The sequence below is a fragment of the Leucopleurus acutus genome (assembly GCF_964270905.1).
Source record: "Leucopleurus acutus genome assembly, chromosome: 8".
NCBI classification, from domain to species: Eukaryota; Metazoa; Chordata; class Mammalia; order Artiodactyla; family Delphinidae; genus Leucopleurus; species Leucopleurus acutus.
In genome coordinates, this window is record NC_139151.1 from 75,420,773 (window position 1) to 75,440,596 (window position 19,824).

A 19,824-nucleotide genomic window follows, 5' to 3' on the forward strand; every position below is an offset into this window, starting at 1 on the left:
GGTGAAGCCGAGGGTCAAGAGCCGGGTCGACTGGAGGTACCGGCTGGAGAAGAAGCCCAGCTGGCTGAAGCCCCCGACGCTGGTGGAACCCGAGGAGAATGAGGTTTATAAAGAGGATCTCTTGATCCCGGCGCAAGTGCGGCGGCCCGTGGTCAGATTCAGTCTCCAGGCCAGATCTCGCCTCCAGTCGCGGCGGTCGGCAGTCTGCTACACCTCGAGCAGTGTCATCAACGAGCTGACGAAGATGGGCGACCCGAATGTCCTGGAAATGGTGCAGGAGGAAGGTAGGAGCCGGCGGGGTGGCTGGGGAGAGGGTCGGGCTCCGTGAGTGGACCGCGCCCGTCTAGGCGCGGGGACCCTGGGGGACGTTGGCGGCCCTGCGGCCCGGATCCCGGGGATGTTCGCGTAGCGGCTTGCCCTGCGCGAGACAGGGACTGCAGGCGAACACTCCCTGCCCGGGCCGGGGATTTTTTCGGGCTGCTCCCGCGAGGCCAGCACCTGTGCAGAGCCACCCGTGCGGTTCCGAGACCGCCCTCCTTGCTCCTCTGGACGCCGCGGAGCGGTCGCACAGTGCAGTGAGGCGAGGCGAGCACGCCGGGCGAGTGAACTGAGGTGCTCGGGCCTCTGAACCCAGGCGGAGGAAAGGAGTCTCTCACCGAGAGAGCCTAAGCTTAGGGCGCATGACAGCAGTTCCCTGTGTGGGGAGCTGGCCCTCGAGTCTTGTTGCCCCTTTCTATTCGCCGATTACTGCTCAAGCTTTGAGATTATCGTTAATTATGGAAGGGCAGACCGAACTCTAAGGTCCATCAGTTTGAGATTCTTATGCACTTGGGGAGGATGCTGTTTTACGAGCTTTCATTGAATCTTTAGTTCCGTTGAAAAATGTTTGCCCATTGTTTGCTTCGGGGTTTCCGTCTCCCAGTACCCGTGATACTTGGACTTTCTTCCTGAGCCATGCCTGAGGCCCCAGGAACCGGCAAGAAGCTAAACAGGTGTGGGTCCAGGGAAATACCAAGCCCTCTGGGACAGGACGGAACAGAGAGAAGGCCAACCCCTGGAAACTCCCGTGTGGTCACCCCGGACCTGTATTCTGTGGGTCTATTTTAGTACATGCATTTTCCTGAAAATGCATGTATTTTTCTGGGTCTATCTCCAGGGCCCTCAATGATACTCAGTTCTCTCAATGACACTCTACTTTCATGTCTTGTTTAGTGTTAGATCTAAACATGGAAACAGTTTTTTTTAAGTGATGAATGATCTAAGAAGTCATAATATTTAGTCTTCAAAGACACCAAGAAATAAAGTGCGTTATTTCATCCTCCTCCCCTTTCTTAACAGCTTGAGATATACTTTATTCACATACAATTAAAGTCACCCATTTAAAACGTACAATTCAAATTTTGGTATATTTACAATTTTGTGATCACCATAATCTAATTTTAGAACATTCTCATCACCCCAAATAGAAACCTCTTAGTAGTCATTCCTCCTCCCCCCACCCCCACTTCCCCTACCCTCAGCTCTAGGCAGCCTCTAGTCTACTTACTGTCTCTCTAGATTTGCCTATTCTGGACACTTCATGTAAACAGACTCATACAATATGTGGTCTTTGTAACTGGCTTCTTTCTCTTAGCATAGTGTTTTTGAAGTTCGTCCATGTTGTAACTTGTATCAGTGCATTATTCCTTTTTATTGCCAAATAATTTTCCATTCTATAGATATATCCACATTTTATCCATTCATCAATTGGTGCACATTTGGATTATTTCCACTTTCTTGGCTACTGTGAATAATGCTGCTATGAAGATTTATTGCAAGATTTTGTATGAAAATATGTTTCAATCTTTCTTGGGTATACACCTAGGAGTGGAATTGCTGAATCATATGGTAGCTCTATATAAAACATTTTGAGAAACTACCAAACTGTTTTCCAAGCGTCTGCATCACTTTTCATATTTTCGCCAGTAATATATAACAGTTCCAATTTCTCCACATCTTCACTAACATTTGTTATTGTCTGTCTTTTTTATTTATAGCAACCCTAGTGGTTGTGAAATGCTATCTCAACGTGGTTTTGACTTACTTTGTTTCGGTGACTAAATGTGTTAAGTAACTTTTTCAATGCTTATTGACCATTCATATATCTTCATTGGAGAAATGTCTTCAGATCCTTCGCCCATTTAAAAAATTGAGTTATTTGCCTTTTAATTATTGTGTTGTAAGTGTTCTTTATATATTCAGTTTATATGATTTGCAAATATTTTCTTCCATTTGGTGGGTTCTCTTTCCATGTTCTTGATGGTGTCACTTGAAGCAACTCCTCCTTTTTTAAACAAAAAATAATTTAAAGATAAAGGGAAATACAACTATTGAAAACTTTAAACTTTGACTAACGGCTCTGCTAAATAATGCAGTAAACTTGTTAGGGAAAATGATTGATGTTCAGTGTGCAAAAGAAGTCAAATGTCTTTTAGACAAATAAAATTAGAAGTCCTATTCTGTACTTATTCAGTGATTTACTCCTTTGCAGAGAATTATTTCCTATTGTAATTTCAGTAACCTGAAGCAATAGATTTTTTTTGCATTTGAAGCATTCAGTATTTACTTATAATCAGTCCTTCTGAAGTAAAGCTATGAGAAATATATTCTTCATTGAAGGAAGAGTGGAGGGAAAAAATGTGGAGTATGTAACTTTATACATATAATGAAGGAAAAAATATATCAATATTGCATTACAGAGATTGACCATTACTCTCTCTCAGATTTTAGAAGATCTAATTTAGCCTCAGGATAATTTTGCTTACTAGAATGTATACGTAAATCAGTGTTACTTCAGCTTGAGGTCATACTGAAGTATCAGTCCATCCCAGGAAGGTTTTAGAACTTTTCCTAAAGTAATTTCAGTTCCCCTTTTCTTGGCAAAGACTTTTGTAATTGATTTGTATTTCCTCTTGTTGTGATAAAAGCTTTGCCTCTGATTTGGGCGGAGGAAGGAGAAAAGGATATTAATGTGGAATACATGTATTTGATGGTTGGGTCTCACGAATGCATCCTGCCCAAATTCCTATAACCTGTTTTGTTCATAGATCCAGAATCCAAATAGCAGAAGACAGTGGCATTGGTACGAGCAGAGCCTAAGGAGCAGGGTGGTCCAGCCCACTCAGATGACTCTTACTTTTCTAAATGTCTTTCAATATGTTGATTAATTTGCTGAGTTGGTTTTATTGCCCATTATTAGGATTTCTGTTACTTCTAGGGTTATATGAAAAGTGCATTGCAATGAGGATATATTTTTTAACATTGACAGTCACGTGGATTTTTGGAAACCCAGTTCAAAATATATGTTTCTGGAGTTTAATGACACAGTTATGAAAACAGAAGTGTTGGTTGCAGAAGGCTGAACAATACTGGGTTCCACAGCATGAATTTTTAAGAGCTACTTTTATTCCTATATTTTAAAATATAAATGGATTTCTTAGAGTAAACTCCCCAATATAGGTAAACCTGGATCTGTGTGTTATGTAGTTCCTAAATCAACTTTGAAGAGTAAATATGAGAAAGTTAAACAATTGATTTACATGTGATAAAATTTCTTCCCGGAGAGAGAATGTTAACATTGTGTCTTTCAGACATAATAGATGTTTCTAGGATTTGTCATATTTTATCAGTTTATTTTCTTAACAGTTGAACATTTAAGCAATCAGTGATCTCCAATTAGCTGTTTTCCCACAATCTAATAATTTTTAAAATGAAATTATAAGGGCAATGTGTAATAGACCATTTAAATAGTTATGTAAAGAAACACTGCTAGTAAAATATCAATGTTGCTGAAATTGAACTATTGACTGGTTGACATTGTAAGGAAGTTCTGATTTGAAATATTCTTTCTTTGACTGATTTATGACACATTCAGCATTGGAAAAGAAAGTTTAAGGGTTTAACATTGGAAAAGGCAGTTTTAAAATTTAATATAAATTTGCTTGCATCTTTACATCTACATCAAGCATTGTATTTAACCAAACCACCTATCCTTTAGTAATATGAATATTTGATTGCATATATGTTATTTTGTGCTGCTGGAAGAAGTGTAAACTGAGAAGACCATTTGGTAAATGCAAGGGCTATTTTTGGGTTCTGGGTTTGTTGCAGTGTGTATTCTTAGTAATGTGCTTTCAGTGAAAACTCCAAGCTGTCTTTGGGCTGGCATAAATTTTAGCTCATATTTTATGATTCTCCATAGTGATTGATATTAAACCCTTGGTAGTTCTGGTTTCTAGCCCACAGGAAAAGTACAGTCAATTCTATTGACTTTAGAGGAAGTTGCAGGAATAATGAGAAGCCGATCTAGAGTTGTTGGCTTCAAATCTTGCCTCTTCAGATAAGCCTCTGTTTTGACAGAGGTTTGGAGATTATGCAGTTTCTTCATCTTTATACTCTGGGTGAGTGTGAAAGTGTATCTGAGTCTATGGCATGTGTGAACATCTGATTGCGTGTGTATGTGAGAGAGAGAGAGTGAGTTAGTGAGCACTATGTGTCAGAGGGAGCATGGTGTGTGAGGGAATACATCTATCTTCTTTAATCTTTCTGCTTTCAGAAAGGGATACGGTTTACAAAGTGTGCTCTACACGGCTCTCAGGGAGCTTGCAGTCTTGTGGAGGAAGGTATAATTGGGCTAGGTACCCACAAAGGGCTTAAGTTCAGGGTGGTATGGGGGCAGGGAAGAGGCTAACTGTGGGGCAGATGAGGAGGTTTCAGGCAAGGCTTGAAAGGAGGATGTCAAAACTGATATAAGGTGAAAAATAAGCAAGAATTAGACTAAAAAGATACTGTTGTTAGATCCAGGGCGAGGAAGCAGCAAGTTGAAAGGTGAAAGCATAAGAGAGAACTAGTACGGACGGGAGATAATCTGGAGGAACTGTATTGACCCCTTTCCACATTCTCAAACGCATTGCATCAAGTTCTGATAGCAGTTTGAAAATATTTTTTAACTAGGTGTTTTATGTTAAATGCAGCAAAAATAATTAGAGGAAGGAGGGGTTAATGCTTCCAGTTTTTCTACTTTATTTTCTAAAATACAGAATTATAAAATACTCTATAACTCTAGCTTAAGGTGTGCATTTGTTTGCTCTGTGCTTGGAACTATATTTAGTTCTATGCACAATAGTGACTGTTTTTGCCCTCAAGAAAATAAAAGCCTCCTTACATCAGTGTGCAAGTACAATACGTTGAGAGACAAAGCATGTATTTCTTAGAATCCTGTTCTTTATCAACTCATTATAAGAGTTTGCTAGATTGGTTTCCTTTTTTTTGGAAAGTCCAATGAGAGGTGGTCAAGACATTATGGAATTTTGAGCTGTACATCTAGACAGTATTCATGGGTAAAACCCTTTGATGATGGTACTGTATAATATTTTATATTTTTCAAATAATTTTTACTTATATTTTTAATCTTTTAGATGAGAAAACCTGTACTCAGAAAAGTTGTGATATGGCTGTAGCTACAGTTTGTTAGTTTTCAAGCTTTGCTAGCTATTAACTTTTTAATAGATCTTGCAACAAAAAACCTGAATACAAAAGATATTCCTTCTATTCTGACACTGTAAAACTCATCCCAAAGAATTTTAAACAGTTCTGAAAATTAATAAAAGAATAGAATATATCCTAATAATAATAGCAATATCAACAAGAATAACTAATATTCATTGATCACTTCTGTGCCAATGACTGCGTGAAGCAATTTACACGCATATTTTTCATTTAATGCTTGCCCATATCTTAGGAGATAGACATTAATGCCATTTATGTGATATTTGGTAACTCTGAATTTATGTCATATTCTTAAGTTGCAAGGAAGCTAGGAAATGTGTTTTTTTGGTTTTTGTTCTTTTTTTGCTAGAGCTCTTTGCTGTACCATATAATTAGTATTTTGTTAGTAAAGAACAAGGAAGAGAAAGGATATTTGTGGGGAGCCAGCAGCATCTGCTGTGTTAATTGCCCACCATTAATAAGCTTCCCCATATCATTAAATGAAATCTCGAATTGCTCAAGCCTAGGAGTCTTTAATCTTCTTTGTCTCTCCACCTGCACAGCTGAAATTTGATAGCAGTTTGTTTCCAATTTTTACTCAAATATCTAAAACCCATTTATGTGCCTTCATTTGCACTGTTCCAACTCCAGGCCAGACTGCCATCATCTCTTGTGATTCATTGCAGCAACCTCATAATTTGTTTCCTTTCTCCGTTCTTACTTTCTTTTAACCCATTCTCCAGTCAGCAACTAGTGCTTTTCATAAAATTTAAATGTAAATTCTATTTAAAAGCTTTTTTGTGGCTTACTATTTCTCTTAGGAAAAAATACAGGCATACAAGGCTCTCCACAAACTGTCTCCCACTCCATGCCTGTCCAACATCTTCTCAGGCCTCTCTGCCATTTACCTACTCATCTCTAGCTTGACCTTCGTTTCTTTCAACACCTAAAACTGTTCCTGTCTCATAGCCTTTATGTGTTCTTATATGATTTGTATCCTCTCAACTTTCACATCTCAGTATAAACATTACTCCCTCAGAGAGGTTTTCTCATGTCTAACTTGCACCCCTCCCTGTTTCTCTCTCCCTCTCTCTTTGCTCTTTTTGTCTTTTTTATAGCATTTATCACAATTTTTGACCTGTCTCCTCTACTGTACTGTAAATTTCTTAACAACAGAAAATCAATACATGTTAGCCATTATCACCACTGTCATTATCAACATTATACTGATGATCAATGTCAAGAGCTGTGAAAAGTCTGAGATTTTACCGCACATGGAAGTTAACCAAGTAACCTGTTACAATTTCATGGTTACTGGTAGAAGATATGAGACACCTGGATCAGAGACAAAGGACAGTTTCCTATTCACAGCATTAACAATAGGGTGAGTAGCAGCGTGTTCCAGTTTCCTGAGCCCAAGTTGCCACAGATCAATGCAGAGAGGGCCTGCACATTCGGTGGGTGGTTTGCAGTACAGGAGAGCAATCTGAGCTTAGGGAGCTTGAGTCTTTTATATTGGTCAGTAATTTGCCTTCCCTTTGCTCTGGAGGGAGACACTGATCCAGTCTTCCAAGACTGTAAGCAAATGTGTGCTTTGCTCCTGAAGGAGTCTCTATCACTAGCTCAACAAAGATCCTTGAAAAGATAATGCAGAACAAAGGGCAGTCCGTCTCTCATTTGCAAGATGTGCAGAAACTTGAAAGACCCAAGGAGAATTGTATCCCAACAACATCTACCCTTAACTGTTCATCCCTAAGTAACATACTTTGGTTTTGCATAGCTAACTTTATATAACTGAAATATTACTAAATATTTCTGCCTTTTTTGCTGAACTATTTTTGGGAGATTTATCTATGTTTTTGCATGTAATTAAAATTAATTCACTTTTGTTGCTAACTATAAAACGTGGTATGATTATACCACATTGTATCGATCCATTTTACTATTTCTGGATATTTGAGGTGATGTTGATTTTCTAGTTAACCTCAATAATACTGTTATGAACATTCTTGTACGTTCCCATAGTGCATGTATTTCTACTGAGTTTATACCGAAGATAGCATTTTTAAACTTTTTGATCTCAGAACCCCTTTATACTCTTAACAATCATTAGAAACTTCAAAGAGCTTTTGTGTATGTGAGTTAAGTTTATTGGTATTTACCAAGGATATCCACTTTTCCACTTCTATTCGACATAGTACTGGAAGTTCTACCCAGAACAGTTAGGCAAGAAAAAGGAATAAAAGACATCCAAATTGGAAAGGAAGAATTAAAATTGCCTCTGTTCACAGATGATATGATCTTTTGTGTAGCAAACCCTAAAAATTCCATAAAAAACCTGTTAGAACTATAAATGCAGTCAACATTTATAAAGTATCATAATATGAAGTCAACACACAAAAATCAGCTGCATTTTTGTATATAAACAATGAACAATCTCAAAAGGAAATTAAGAAAATTTTTTTACATTAGTATCAAAAAGAATTAGATACTTAAGAATAAATTAACCAAGAATGTGATGACTTGTACAAATAAGACTACAAAACATTGCTGAGAGAAATTTTAAAAGTCATAAATACATGCAAACACATCTCTTGTTCATGGATTAGAAGACTTAATATTGTTGAGATGTCAATACCACCAAAGTGATTTATAGATTCAGTGCTATCCCTATCAAAATTTTAATTATGTTTTTTTGTATAAATAGGAAAATCCATCCTAAAATTCATATGGACTTTCAAGGGACCCCAAATAGCCAATCAATCTTGAAAAAGAACAAAGCTGAATGACTCACTGATTTCAAAATTAACTACAAAGCTACAGTTATCAAAATTGTATGGTACTGGCATAAAGACAGATATATAGACCAATGGACTAGAATAGAGAGCCCAGAAATAAACTCTTGCATGTATATGGTCAAATTATTTTTTACAAGGATGACAAGGCCATTAAATGGGGAAAGGTCAGTCTTTTCAATAAATGATGCTGGGAAATTTGGGTATCCATGTGCAAAAAAGTGAAGTTGGGTCCTTACCTAACACCATATACAAAAATTAACTCAGAATGGATCAAAGACCTAAATGTAAGACATAAAACTATAAAACTCTTAGAAGAAAACATAGGACAAAATTTCATGACATTGGATTTGACAGTGGTTTCTTGGATATGACACCAAAGGCACAGGCAAGAAAAGAAAAAAAGACAAATTGACCTCACAAATATGAAAAAAAATTGTGCCTCAAAAGACACTGCAAGTAAAGTAAAAAGGCAAACCACAGAATGGGATAAAATGTGAGCAAATTATATATCTGATCCAGTTAGAGAACTCCTAAAACTCAATGATAAAAAACCAAACAACTTGATTTAAAAATGGGCAAAGGACTTGAATAGGCATTTCTATAAAGAAGATATAAAAATGGCCAAGAAGAATATGAAAAGATACTCAACATCATAATCATTAGGGGAATGCAAATCAAAACTACAAAGAGGTACCACCTCAAATCCACTAGGATGCCTACTATCAAAAAGAAAAAAATACAAAAGTTGGAGAGGATGTGGAGTAATTGGAAACCTGGTGCACTCTTGGTGGAAATGTAAAATGGTACAGTATGATGATTCCTTAAAAAATTAAAAAAAAGAATTACCATATGATCTAGCAATTCCACCTTGTGTATATACCCAAAAGAATTGAAAGCAGGATCTTGGAGATATTTGTACACCCATGTAGATAGCAGCATTATTCACAGCAGCTAAATGTGGAAGCAACAGAAGTGTCCATCAGTGGATGAATGGGTAAGCAAAATGTGGCATACATATACAATGGAATATTATTCAGCCTTAAAAGGCAGGAAATTCTGACATATGCTATAGCATTGATGAAACTTGAGGACATGCTATGTGAAATAAACCACTCACACAATGAAAAATACTACATGATTCCACTTACATGTGGTACTTACAGTAGTCAAAATCATAGAGACAGAAAGTAGAATGGTGGTTGCCTGGGGCTGGGAAAGGGGAGAATGAGGAGTTGGTAATGGGTATAGTGTTTCAGTTTTACAAGATGAAAAGAGTTCTGAGATGGATGTTGGTGATGGTTGCTCAATATTATGAATGAATTTAATACTGTTGAACTGTATGCTTGTTAATGGTTAATATGGTAAATTTCATATTATGTGTGTTTTATCACAATAAACAAAACTGGGAAAGAAAAAAAAACTATACAAATGGTAGGTTTATATTTTCTGTATTTTCAGAATATATACTAACACTTCCTAAAATTACAGTTACTGTGGATGACTCTTAAGTGGTAGCAATATTTTATTCCATTCCCATTGTGATTTTCTCCCCCAAGTTTTTGACTTGTGAAATATTTCTCAGTGTTTTGCAAATTGGAGTCCCTAGAGAATAAGAATCAGAATTCTATATTTAACAGTTTTTAGCATCAGAAACTTATTTGAAGATGTATTTCAGTCCAAATGACTCAGCACATAACTATCATGAAGATATCTGTGTCAGGAAAGTAATTTGGCCTATTTAAAACTGGTAGTCCTCTGTTAGTACTTTACTTGTAACCAGTTTGGTTCAGTTCCAGGAAAACACACTGATAGAATAATAAATCTCACATGGTGGGAACAAAAAGATAGGGATGGACATCCCTACTGAATGTTTTCCTCTCAGCAGTTGTGTGGCTATGGAATTACAACTGTATTCATCAGAGTTAAGTTTATTTCTTAGTAGGTGAGATTATAACCTACACATTAGTATTTGATGATTTTCCTCTATATTATAGACAGTTTTTGGTGCTGAATTCTTTTGAGTTTGTTTTGAACAGCTTAGCTCCAGGAAGATCTTGGATGTTTTCTTCCAACATTATTTTCTTTGGACTTCTTTTGTTTAAATTTTGAATTCCTATTTTCTCCTTATGCAGACTTTTAACATACTGTGATTGGTTGGCCATTTTAACATGATTTTGTTGTTGTTGTTGTTTAATTTAGAGAGAAGAGCCAGTAGAGGAGAACGCTTTTTTGAAGTAAGTGAGGTAAGGTAAATATATGTGTTAGCCTCCTATAAGTCAGAACAAAAAATTGAGCCAAGGTCAGAAATGCACTTCATATGAATACTTAGGTCTTTGTACTCCAGTTATTTACTCATACTACATTCTTAATGTTTTGTCCTCCAACCTGTTCATTTTTAAGTAAGTAAAGCAAGTTCCATGTTTCATGCAGATTTAATACTGAATCTTTCTGGATGTTATAAGGGAGCAACCATAAGTTTGGATTTGTTTTGAGGCTTTCTGTGATATAAACTCAGAAATGCTGAGACTTGATATGCAAGATAATAGTATTTGGCTTAATACTTTGCTTGACTATAATGCAGGTATAATATTTGATAGCTTTTTTTGTTGAAGTTATTAGTAGTATGTGATTAGTGCATTTTTACTGAGGTATAATTGACATATAATATATTAATTTCAAGTATACAACATAATGATTCATATCTGTATACACTGTGAAATATCACCACAGTAAGTCTAATTACCATCCATCATCATACAAAGTCACAGATTTTTTTTTCTTGTGATGACAGCTTTTTTTAAAAACAGCTTCAGTGAAGGCTCCTATATTTTTATAAAGTCTTTATTGAATTTGTTACAATATTGCTTCTGTTTTATGGTTTGGTTTTTTGGCCCCGAGGCATGTGGGATCTTAGCTTCCCCCCAGGGATTGAACCCGCACCCCCTGCATTGGAAGGTGAAGTCTTAACCAATGGACCCCCAGGGAAGTCCCTTGTGATGATAGCTTTTAAGATTTATTCTCTTAGCAACTTTCAAATATGCAATACCATACTATTGACTGTAGTCACTTTGCTATAAATTACATCCCCATGACTTATTTGTAACTGAAAGTTTGTACCTCTTGACACCTTTCACCCATTTTGCCTACCTCCAGCCACCTCTCCTCTGGCAACCGCCCGTCTGTTCTCTGTAAGTTTTGTTCTATTTGTTCATTTGTTTTGTTTTTTAGACTCCACATACAAGTGAAATCATACAGTCTTTTGTCTTTCTCTGTCTGACTTATTTCACTTAATGTAATACCTTCAAGGTCCATTGATGGTAGCAATTGGCAAGATTTTATTCTTTTTTTATGACTAAGAAGTATTCCATTGCATATATATATAATATATATATATACATCTTATTTATTAATCATCCATTCATGTATACTTAAGGTTGTTTCCATATTTTGGCTATTGTAAATAATGCTGCAGTGAACGTATGGGTGCATGTATCTTTTCAAATTAGTGTTTTCATATTCTTTGGATAAATAACCAGAAGTGGAATTGTCACATCCTGTGGTAGTTCTGTTTTTAATTTTTTGAAGAATCTCCATACTCTTTCCCGTAGTATCTGTACCAATTTATATTCCCATCCGCAGTGGACAGGGGTTCCCTTTTCTTTACATCCTTGCCAACACTTGTTATTTCTTGTCTTTCTGATGATAGCCATTCTGACAAGTGTGAGGTCATATCTCATTGTGGTTTTCATTTGCATTTCTCTGATGATTAATGATGCCAAACGTCTTTTCATGTGCCTGTTGGCCATTTGTATTTCTTTGGAAAAATGTTTATTCAGATCCTCTGCTCATTTTTAAAAATTGTATTATTTATTTTTTTGCTGTTGAGTTGTATGAGTTCCTTATATATTTTGGATATTAACCTCTTATTATATGATTTGCAAATATTTTCTCACATTCAGTAAGCTGCATTTTCATTTTGTTAATGATTTCCTTTGATATGCAGAAACGTTTTAGTTTGTTGTAATCCTGCTTGTTTATTTTTGTTTTTATTGCATTTGCTTTTGGAGTCAGATCCAAAAATTATCTCTAAGACTGATGTCAAGGAGCTTACCACCTATATTTTTTTTCTAGGGTTTTATGGTTTAAGGTCTTACATTTAATTCTTTAATCCATTTTGCATTAATTTTTGTGTATGGTGTAAGATAGTGATCTAGTTACATTATTTTGCATGTGACTGTCCAGTGTCCCCAACAGCCCTTATTGAAGGAGACGCTATCCTCTCCACATTGTATTTTCTTGGCTCCTTTGTCATAAATTAATTGACCATATACATGGGTTTATTTTTGGGCTCTCTATTCTGTTCTATTCATCTATGTTTCTGTATTTATACCAATACCATTATGTTTTGATTACTATATCTTTATAATATAGTTGGAAATCAGGAAGCATGATGCCTCCAGATTTGGTCTTCTTTCTCAAGATTGGTTTGGTTATTGAGGGTCTTTTGTGGTTCCAGACAAATTTTAGGATTGTTTGTTCAGTTCTTTGAAAAATGCCATTGGAATTATGATGGATTGAATTAATCTGTAGATTGCTTTGAGTAATATGGACATTTTAACAATATTAATCTTCCAATCCATGAACATGAACATCTTTCTATTGTTTTGTATTCTCTTCAATTTCTTTCATCAGTGTGTTACAGGTCTTTCACCTCCTTGGTTAAATTTATTCCTAAGTATTTTATTCTTTTTGATGCAATTGTAAATGGGATTACTTTCTTAATTTCTCTTTATGAGAACTCATTGTTAGTGTATAGAAATGCAACTAATATTTGTGTATTGATTTTTTTAACATCTTTATTGGAGTATAATGGCTTTACAATGGTGTGTTAGTTTCTGCTTTATAACAAAGTGAATCAGCTCTATATATACATATATCCCCATATCTCTTCCCTCTTGCATCTCCCTCCCTCCCACCCTCCCTATCCCATCCCTCTAGGTGGTCACAAAGCACCAAGCTGATCTCCCTGTGTTATGTGGCTGCTTCCCACTAGCTATCCATTTTACATTTGGTAGTGTATATAAGTCCATGCTACTCTCTCACTTTGTCCCAGCTTACCCTTCCCCCTCCCCATGTCCTCAAGTCCATTCTCTAGTAGGTCTGTGTCTTTATTCCCATCCTGCCCCTAGGTTCTTCATAACCGTTTTTTTTTTTATGTTCCATGTATATGTGTTAGCATATGGTATTTGTTTTTCTCTTTCTGACTTACTTCACTCTGTATGACAGACTCTAGGTCCATCCACCTCACTACAAATAACTCAATTTTGTTTCTTTTTATGGCTGAGTAATATTCCATTGTATATAGGTGCCACATCTTCTTTATCCATTCATCTGTCAATGGACATTTAGGTTGCTTCCATGTCCTGGCTATTGTAAATAGAGCTGCAGTGAACATTGTGGTACATGAGTCATGTGTATTGATTTTATACCCTGCAACTTTACTAAATTTAATAATTAGTTCTAACAGTTTTTTGGTGGAGTCTTCAGGGTTTTGGTTATATAAACTCATGTCATCTGTGAATAGTGACAGTTTTACTTTTCCTTTCCAATTTGTAGGCCTTTTATTTATTTTTCTTGCCTAATTGATCTGGCTAGGACTTCCAATACTATGTTGGCTGAAAGTGGCAAGAGTGGGCATCCTTTTCTTGTTCCTGATCTTACAGGAAAAGCTGAAAGCTGTTTAGTATGATGTTAGCTGGGGGCTTGTCATATATAGCCTTTATTATAGTGATATATGTTCCCTCTATACCCACTTTGTTGAGAGTTTTTAATCATAAATGGATGTTGAATTTTGTCAAATGGTTTTTCTGTATCTTATTTTTATCGTTGATATGATCATATGACTTTTATCTTTTGTTTTGTCAATGTGCTGTATTATGTTGATTGATTTGCTGATGTTGAACCATCCTTGCATCCCTTGAATCAATTTCCTCTTGATCATGGTATATGATCCTTTTAATGTATTTTTGAATTTTGCTTGCTAATATTTTGTTGAGGATATTTTCATCTGTGTTCAAGAGGTGTATTAGCCTGTAATTTTCTTTTTTTTTTTTTTTTTTGTGGTGTCCTTGTCTGGTTTTGTTATCAGGCTAATGCTGGCCTCATAAAATGAGTTTGAAAGTGTTTCCTCTTCTTCAATTTTTTGGAAGAGTTTGAGAATGATAGATATTAAATCTTCTTTGAATGTTTGGTAGAATTCTCCAGTGAAGCCATCTGGTCCTGGAATTTTGTTTGTTGAGAAGTTTTTGATCACTTATTCAGTTTCCTTATTAGTAATCAGTCTGTTCAGACTTTCTATTTCTTTCTGATTCAGTCTTGAAAGATAGTATGTTTCTAGGAATTTTTCCAACTCTTCTGTGTTGTCCAATTTGTTGACATATAATTGTTCATAATAATCACTGAGTCTGCTTACATTTACATTAATTGTACTTATTACCATTTTGTTCATTGTTTTCTGGTTGTTTTCCTCTCTGTTCCTTTCTTCATCTCTTGCTCTCTCCCCTTGTGGTTTGATGAGTTTCTGTAGTGATATGGTTGGATTCCTTTCTCATTATCTTTTTTGTGTCTACTATAGATTTTTGCTTTGTGGTTACCATGAAACTCACATATATTAGACTGTGTGTGTGTACACACACATACAGTTCATATTAAATTGATAGCTAGTTGTTTGAATGCATTTTAAAACTCCACATTTTTACTCCCTCACATGTTTTATGTTTTTGAGGTCACATTTTACATCTTTTTATTTTGTGTATGCCTTAACTAAATATTGTAGTTATAGTTATTTTTACTACTTTTGTCTTTTATCCTTCATACTAACTTTATAATAATCCACTACTTTTACTATATATTTATCTTCACCAGTGAGATTTTTACTTACATATGTTTTCTTGTTATTAATTAGTGCTCATGTTTTTTCAGCTTAAAGAAGTCCCTTTAACATTTTGTGTAAGTCTGGTTTAGTGATAAGGCTTTAGAGGCAGCAGGAGAGCACAGGGCTGGGTCACACCCACTGCTTTTAGTGATGGAGCAGGAGAGTGCAGGGACGAGGCACTCCCACTGGCTTTAGCTGGACAGTGGGAGAGTGCTATCACTGTGTGCACCCACTGGTGCTAGCAAGGTAGAGGGAGAGGGCAAAAATGGCCCCCACCAACACCTCTATCCCTAGAGAGAGTCCTAACAGGCCCTGCCCCTCTGACAGATGCTTTAAGATTGGCAAATGAATCTTTTTCACGTATAATTTAGGTGATTTTCAAACTGCTTCTTTTGTGGTGGGTCCCAGAATGAGTGAGTCTATAGATGAGCCCTTTAAGAGTAGAATCTTAGTTCCCTATAGCCCTTTGGGTCTCCTGAACATAAGCCCTGTTGGTTTTCAAACCATTCATTTTGGGGACTTGTCCCTCCAGTGCAGGTCCCAAGGGTTGGGGTGCCCAATGTGGGGCACAAACCCCTCATTTCTCAGGAAGAAGCTCCATATTTGTGAGATCCTTCCTGATTATGGGTGAGCCGCACTCAAGAGTGGGATTTTTGGTGGGACTGCGTTTCTGTTTTTCCCACCCTCATCATTGTGGCCCTTTTATCCTTTGTTTTGGAGGTGCTAGTCAGATAGTTTTCATTTTTTAGAGGGAATTGTTCCATTTATAGCTGGAGATTTGGTGTGTCCGTGGGAGGAGGTGAGTTCAGGATCTCCTTATACTGCCATTTTGAACCTGATAAGTGCTTATTGATGACTATGCCAGGGTTTAATTTACTCAACCCGAATTAAGTAAATATATTAAATAAAATTATAAATAATAAAGTTAAATACAATTTGCAAAAATATAGGATTCTCTTAAGCAAAGTCCTTATTTTATTTATATAAACTTGCAAATAGATACTAACAACTTAATTTTTTTTTTTTGTATACAGAATGTAAGCATTCTAAAAGTATTTCAGATAAAATAATCTTTCTGTTAGGCTGTAGTTGACCCAGAGTCATACTCATAGAGTTGGATGTCCTTGAATTGGGTTAGGGAGGAACAGCCAAATAGAAAAAGTCTCTTTAAAAATAGCTTTTTAGGAGTGACTCAAATTCCCACCCTGGGAAACACAACTTACCAGAATGGGTTGGCTGTGTGCTACTTAGCTGGATAAACTGGCTCTTTTAGCTGGTTGACTTAAGATTTCTAGAAGTTCTGTGATCCTTTAGAAGCTCAATGACCAAAATGCTAAGAAAAATAGAATATGAGAATTGAATAAACTATGAAAATCATTTGGTCCAGTTATTTTTACAGTGTAATTTGTAGACCACCTGAATAAGGATTATATAAAGAATTTCTTAAAAATGCAGACTCCTGGGACCAACCTCAGACTACTAATCAATATTGTTGGGGATAAGGTTAGGGAGTCATTATTTAAAAAGAGCACCCCAGGTTATTCATATTGCCATTAAAGTTTGGAAACCACTGTCATAAAGTATAGGCCCACAACTAAAGTGATGTAATGTGGCACAGAGAACATATTTATATATTTATTTATTTTGCGATATGCGGGCCTCTCACTGTTGTGGCCTCTCCCGTTGCAGAGCACAGGCTCTGAACGCGCAGGCTCAGCGGCCGTGGCTCACGGGCCCAGCTGCTCCGTGGCATGTGGGATCTTCCTGGACCAGGGCACGAACCCATGTCCCCTGCATTGGCAGGCGGACTCTCAACCGCTGCACCACCAGGGAAGCCCATAACATATTTATTGAGTGAGTTAGTGAATTAAGACAATTATCTAGAAAATAAAGAACATCAAAAATTAAAGCTTACATGTCTTTGGAGCAGACTGAGGAAAGATTTATCTTATGAGATTGACTGATGCAACTTGAATGATAATAATATTGTCATTTTCATTTTGTTCATATTGACATAGCAATAATATACTTCTTACAGATCTTTATATGTATTGCTCAAGTTAACTTCAAGTAATTATGAATTACTTCATATTCTTTGCTTCTTTGTGTATCTTTCATATTTACATGTATATTCCAAACTTAAACTTCTGTAACAAAAAACATTCTCAAGTCATATTTATACTGTTCCTTACCTCTGCACATTTCAAGAGCAACCATAGTATTTTAGAAATAGCATATGTCATAATTTTTAGTTTTTTTTAGTGTTACTTTTATACGAAGGCAGTAAGTGACAGGGAAATGTTCAACCCTATGAGAATAGCACTATCATACCAAACTCCCTTTAGACTTAACCTATAGTTAGGTCTAGCATATATATTTTTTTAATATAAAGTATGTTGGAATAAAGACAGCACTTCTCCGAAACAAAGATGAAGAATGGCTGATAAGGTTTAGAGTTATTCAATGGGTATATTTTTGAATTAGCTCCAAAGTGACTGTTGCTCTTACTTCTAGAAAGATGGAGTAGACAAAATTTTCTCTATTTCTTTTTCTAAGTATAGCTAAAAACCCTGGATATTATATGTAAAACAAACATAATAAGACTGTGAATGTTAGAGAAGAAGACAAACTGGCTAGGGACTTAACTCTAGGGGGAAAGCCATTAAAATGACAGCAGATTTCACATTAGAAACCATGGAGGCTAAAAGAAGCAATACAGATTTTTTCAAGAGCTCAGTGCCAAATCAGAATTCTGTAGCCAGTGAAAATACCCTTCAGGAATGAACAGAGAAATCAAGACATTCACAAAGGAAGGAAGGCTAAAAAAATTTTCACCAGCACATCGATTCTAAAAGATTGGCCAAAGGAAGTTCTCTAACAGAAAGAAAATGATAAAATAAGGAATTTTGTAGCATGGAGATGAAGGGAAAAATCTACAGAAAGAGTAAAAGCATGAGTAAATGCAATAGACTTTCTGTCTCAAGTTTTCAAAATTATGTTTTGAAAGTTGAAGTAAAAACTTTACAACGTCTGATACGGTTCTCAATATATGCAGAGAAATAGTTACGACAATTATGAACAAAGAAGGTTTGGGATTGTAAAGGGAAGTGAGGGTTTTATACTTCATTTGACAAGTAAAACATGTATACTGTAAACTGTGATAAATAATGTATATGTAATGTAATTAATATCAAAGCAACCACTTAAACTATACAAAGAGATATACTCAAAAACTGTTTAGATAAATCAAAATGGAATTATAAAAATATTTCCAATAACTCATGGGAAGTCATGAAAAATAAAACAGAGAAACATAATACAGAAGAAACAAACAGAAAACACAAAAATAAAATGGCAGAACTTTTAATTCCTAATACACTAGTAATTACATGAAGTGTAAATAGTCTAAACACACAAATTGAAAAGAAAAAAGAGTTTGGCAAAGTGGATTAAAAAATGCAAGTAAAAGGATTAAAAATATACATTATGGATGAAAATTAATGCAAACACTAACAAAAAGAAAGCATGAGTGTTATATTAATATCACATCATTAATGTCGATTACACATTGGAGTAAAGAAAATTACCATGGACAGAGCAGGACATGACATAATGATAAAAGGAATCCATCCAACAATGAAACATAGCAGTGCTAAATTTGCATGCACAAAATAATAGCATCAGAATATGTGCAGCAAAAACTAATAAATGGGAAGGAGTAATACACAAATCTATAATTATAACTGGAGACTTCACTCTTTTGTCAATAATAGATGGAACAACTGAATAGAAAATCAGTAAGATGTAGAGGAACTCACATCAACTAACAGGATGTAGCCAACATTTATATAGTATTCCACCTGACAGCAGCAAAATACACATCTGTTTCAAGTGCTGATGGAACACATGCCAAGACAGACTATATTCTGGGCAATAAAACAAACCTCAACATATTTAAAATAATTGAAATAATGGAATGTGTTCTTGAACCACAATGTAATCAAACTAGAAATCAGTAACCATTGTTAACAGGAACATGTCCAACTATCGGAAACTAAACAGCACACTTCTAAACAATCCAAGGGTCAAAGAAAACCTAAGGGAAAAAACAAAATGAAAACAAACAGACAAAAAAAAAAAGTGACCTGAATAAAAGTGAAAATGCAACATATTAACATTTGACGGATCTAGCAAGAGTAATGCTGAAAGGGAAATTTGTAGCAAATTTGTAGCACTAAACATTTATGTTAGTAGAGAGGAAAAGTCTTAAATCAATAATAAACTTCCCGGGCTTCCCTGGTGGCGCAGTGGTTGAGAGTCCGCCTGCTGATGCAGGGGACATGGGTTCGTGCCCCGGTCTGGGAAGATCCCATATGCCGTGGAGCAGCTAGGCCCGTGAGCCGTGGCCGCTGAACCTGCCCGTCTGGAGCCTGTGCTCCGCAACAGGAGAGGCCACAACAGTGAGAGGCCCGCGTACCGCAAAAAAAAAAAAAAAAAAAAAATAATAATAATAATAATAAACTTCCCTTTCAAGAAATAAGAGCAAAATAAAAACAGAAGGAAGGC

General features: G+C 36.0%; 1 protein-coding gene across 1 annotated transcript in view; it reads left to right on the forward strand.

The window, feature by feature from the left end:
• Positions 1 to 225: 225 nt before the first annotated feature.
• ANO5 (anoctamin 5) overlaps positions 226 to 19,824 on the forward strand; it is a gene marked incomplete at its 3' end in the record, with an annotated part of 64,054 nt that continues 44,455 nt past the window's right edge. Inside the window, exons 1-2 of the mRNA XM_082845004.1 lie at positions 226 to 284; positions 10,524 to 10,567. Coding sequence (XP_082701130.1) covers positions 245 to 284; positions 10,524 to 10,567 — 84 coding nt within the window. The 5' untranslated portion in view covers positions 226 to 244. The remainder of the gene's footprint in view (positions 285 to 10,523; positions 10,568 to 19,824) is intronic.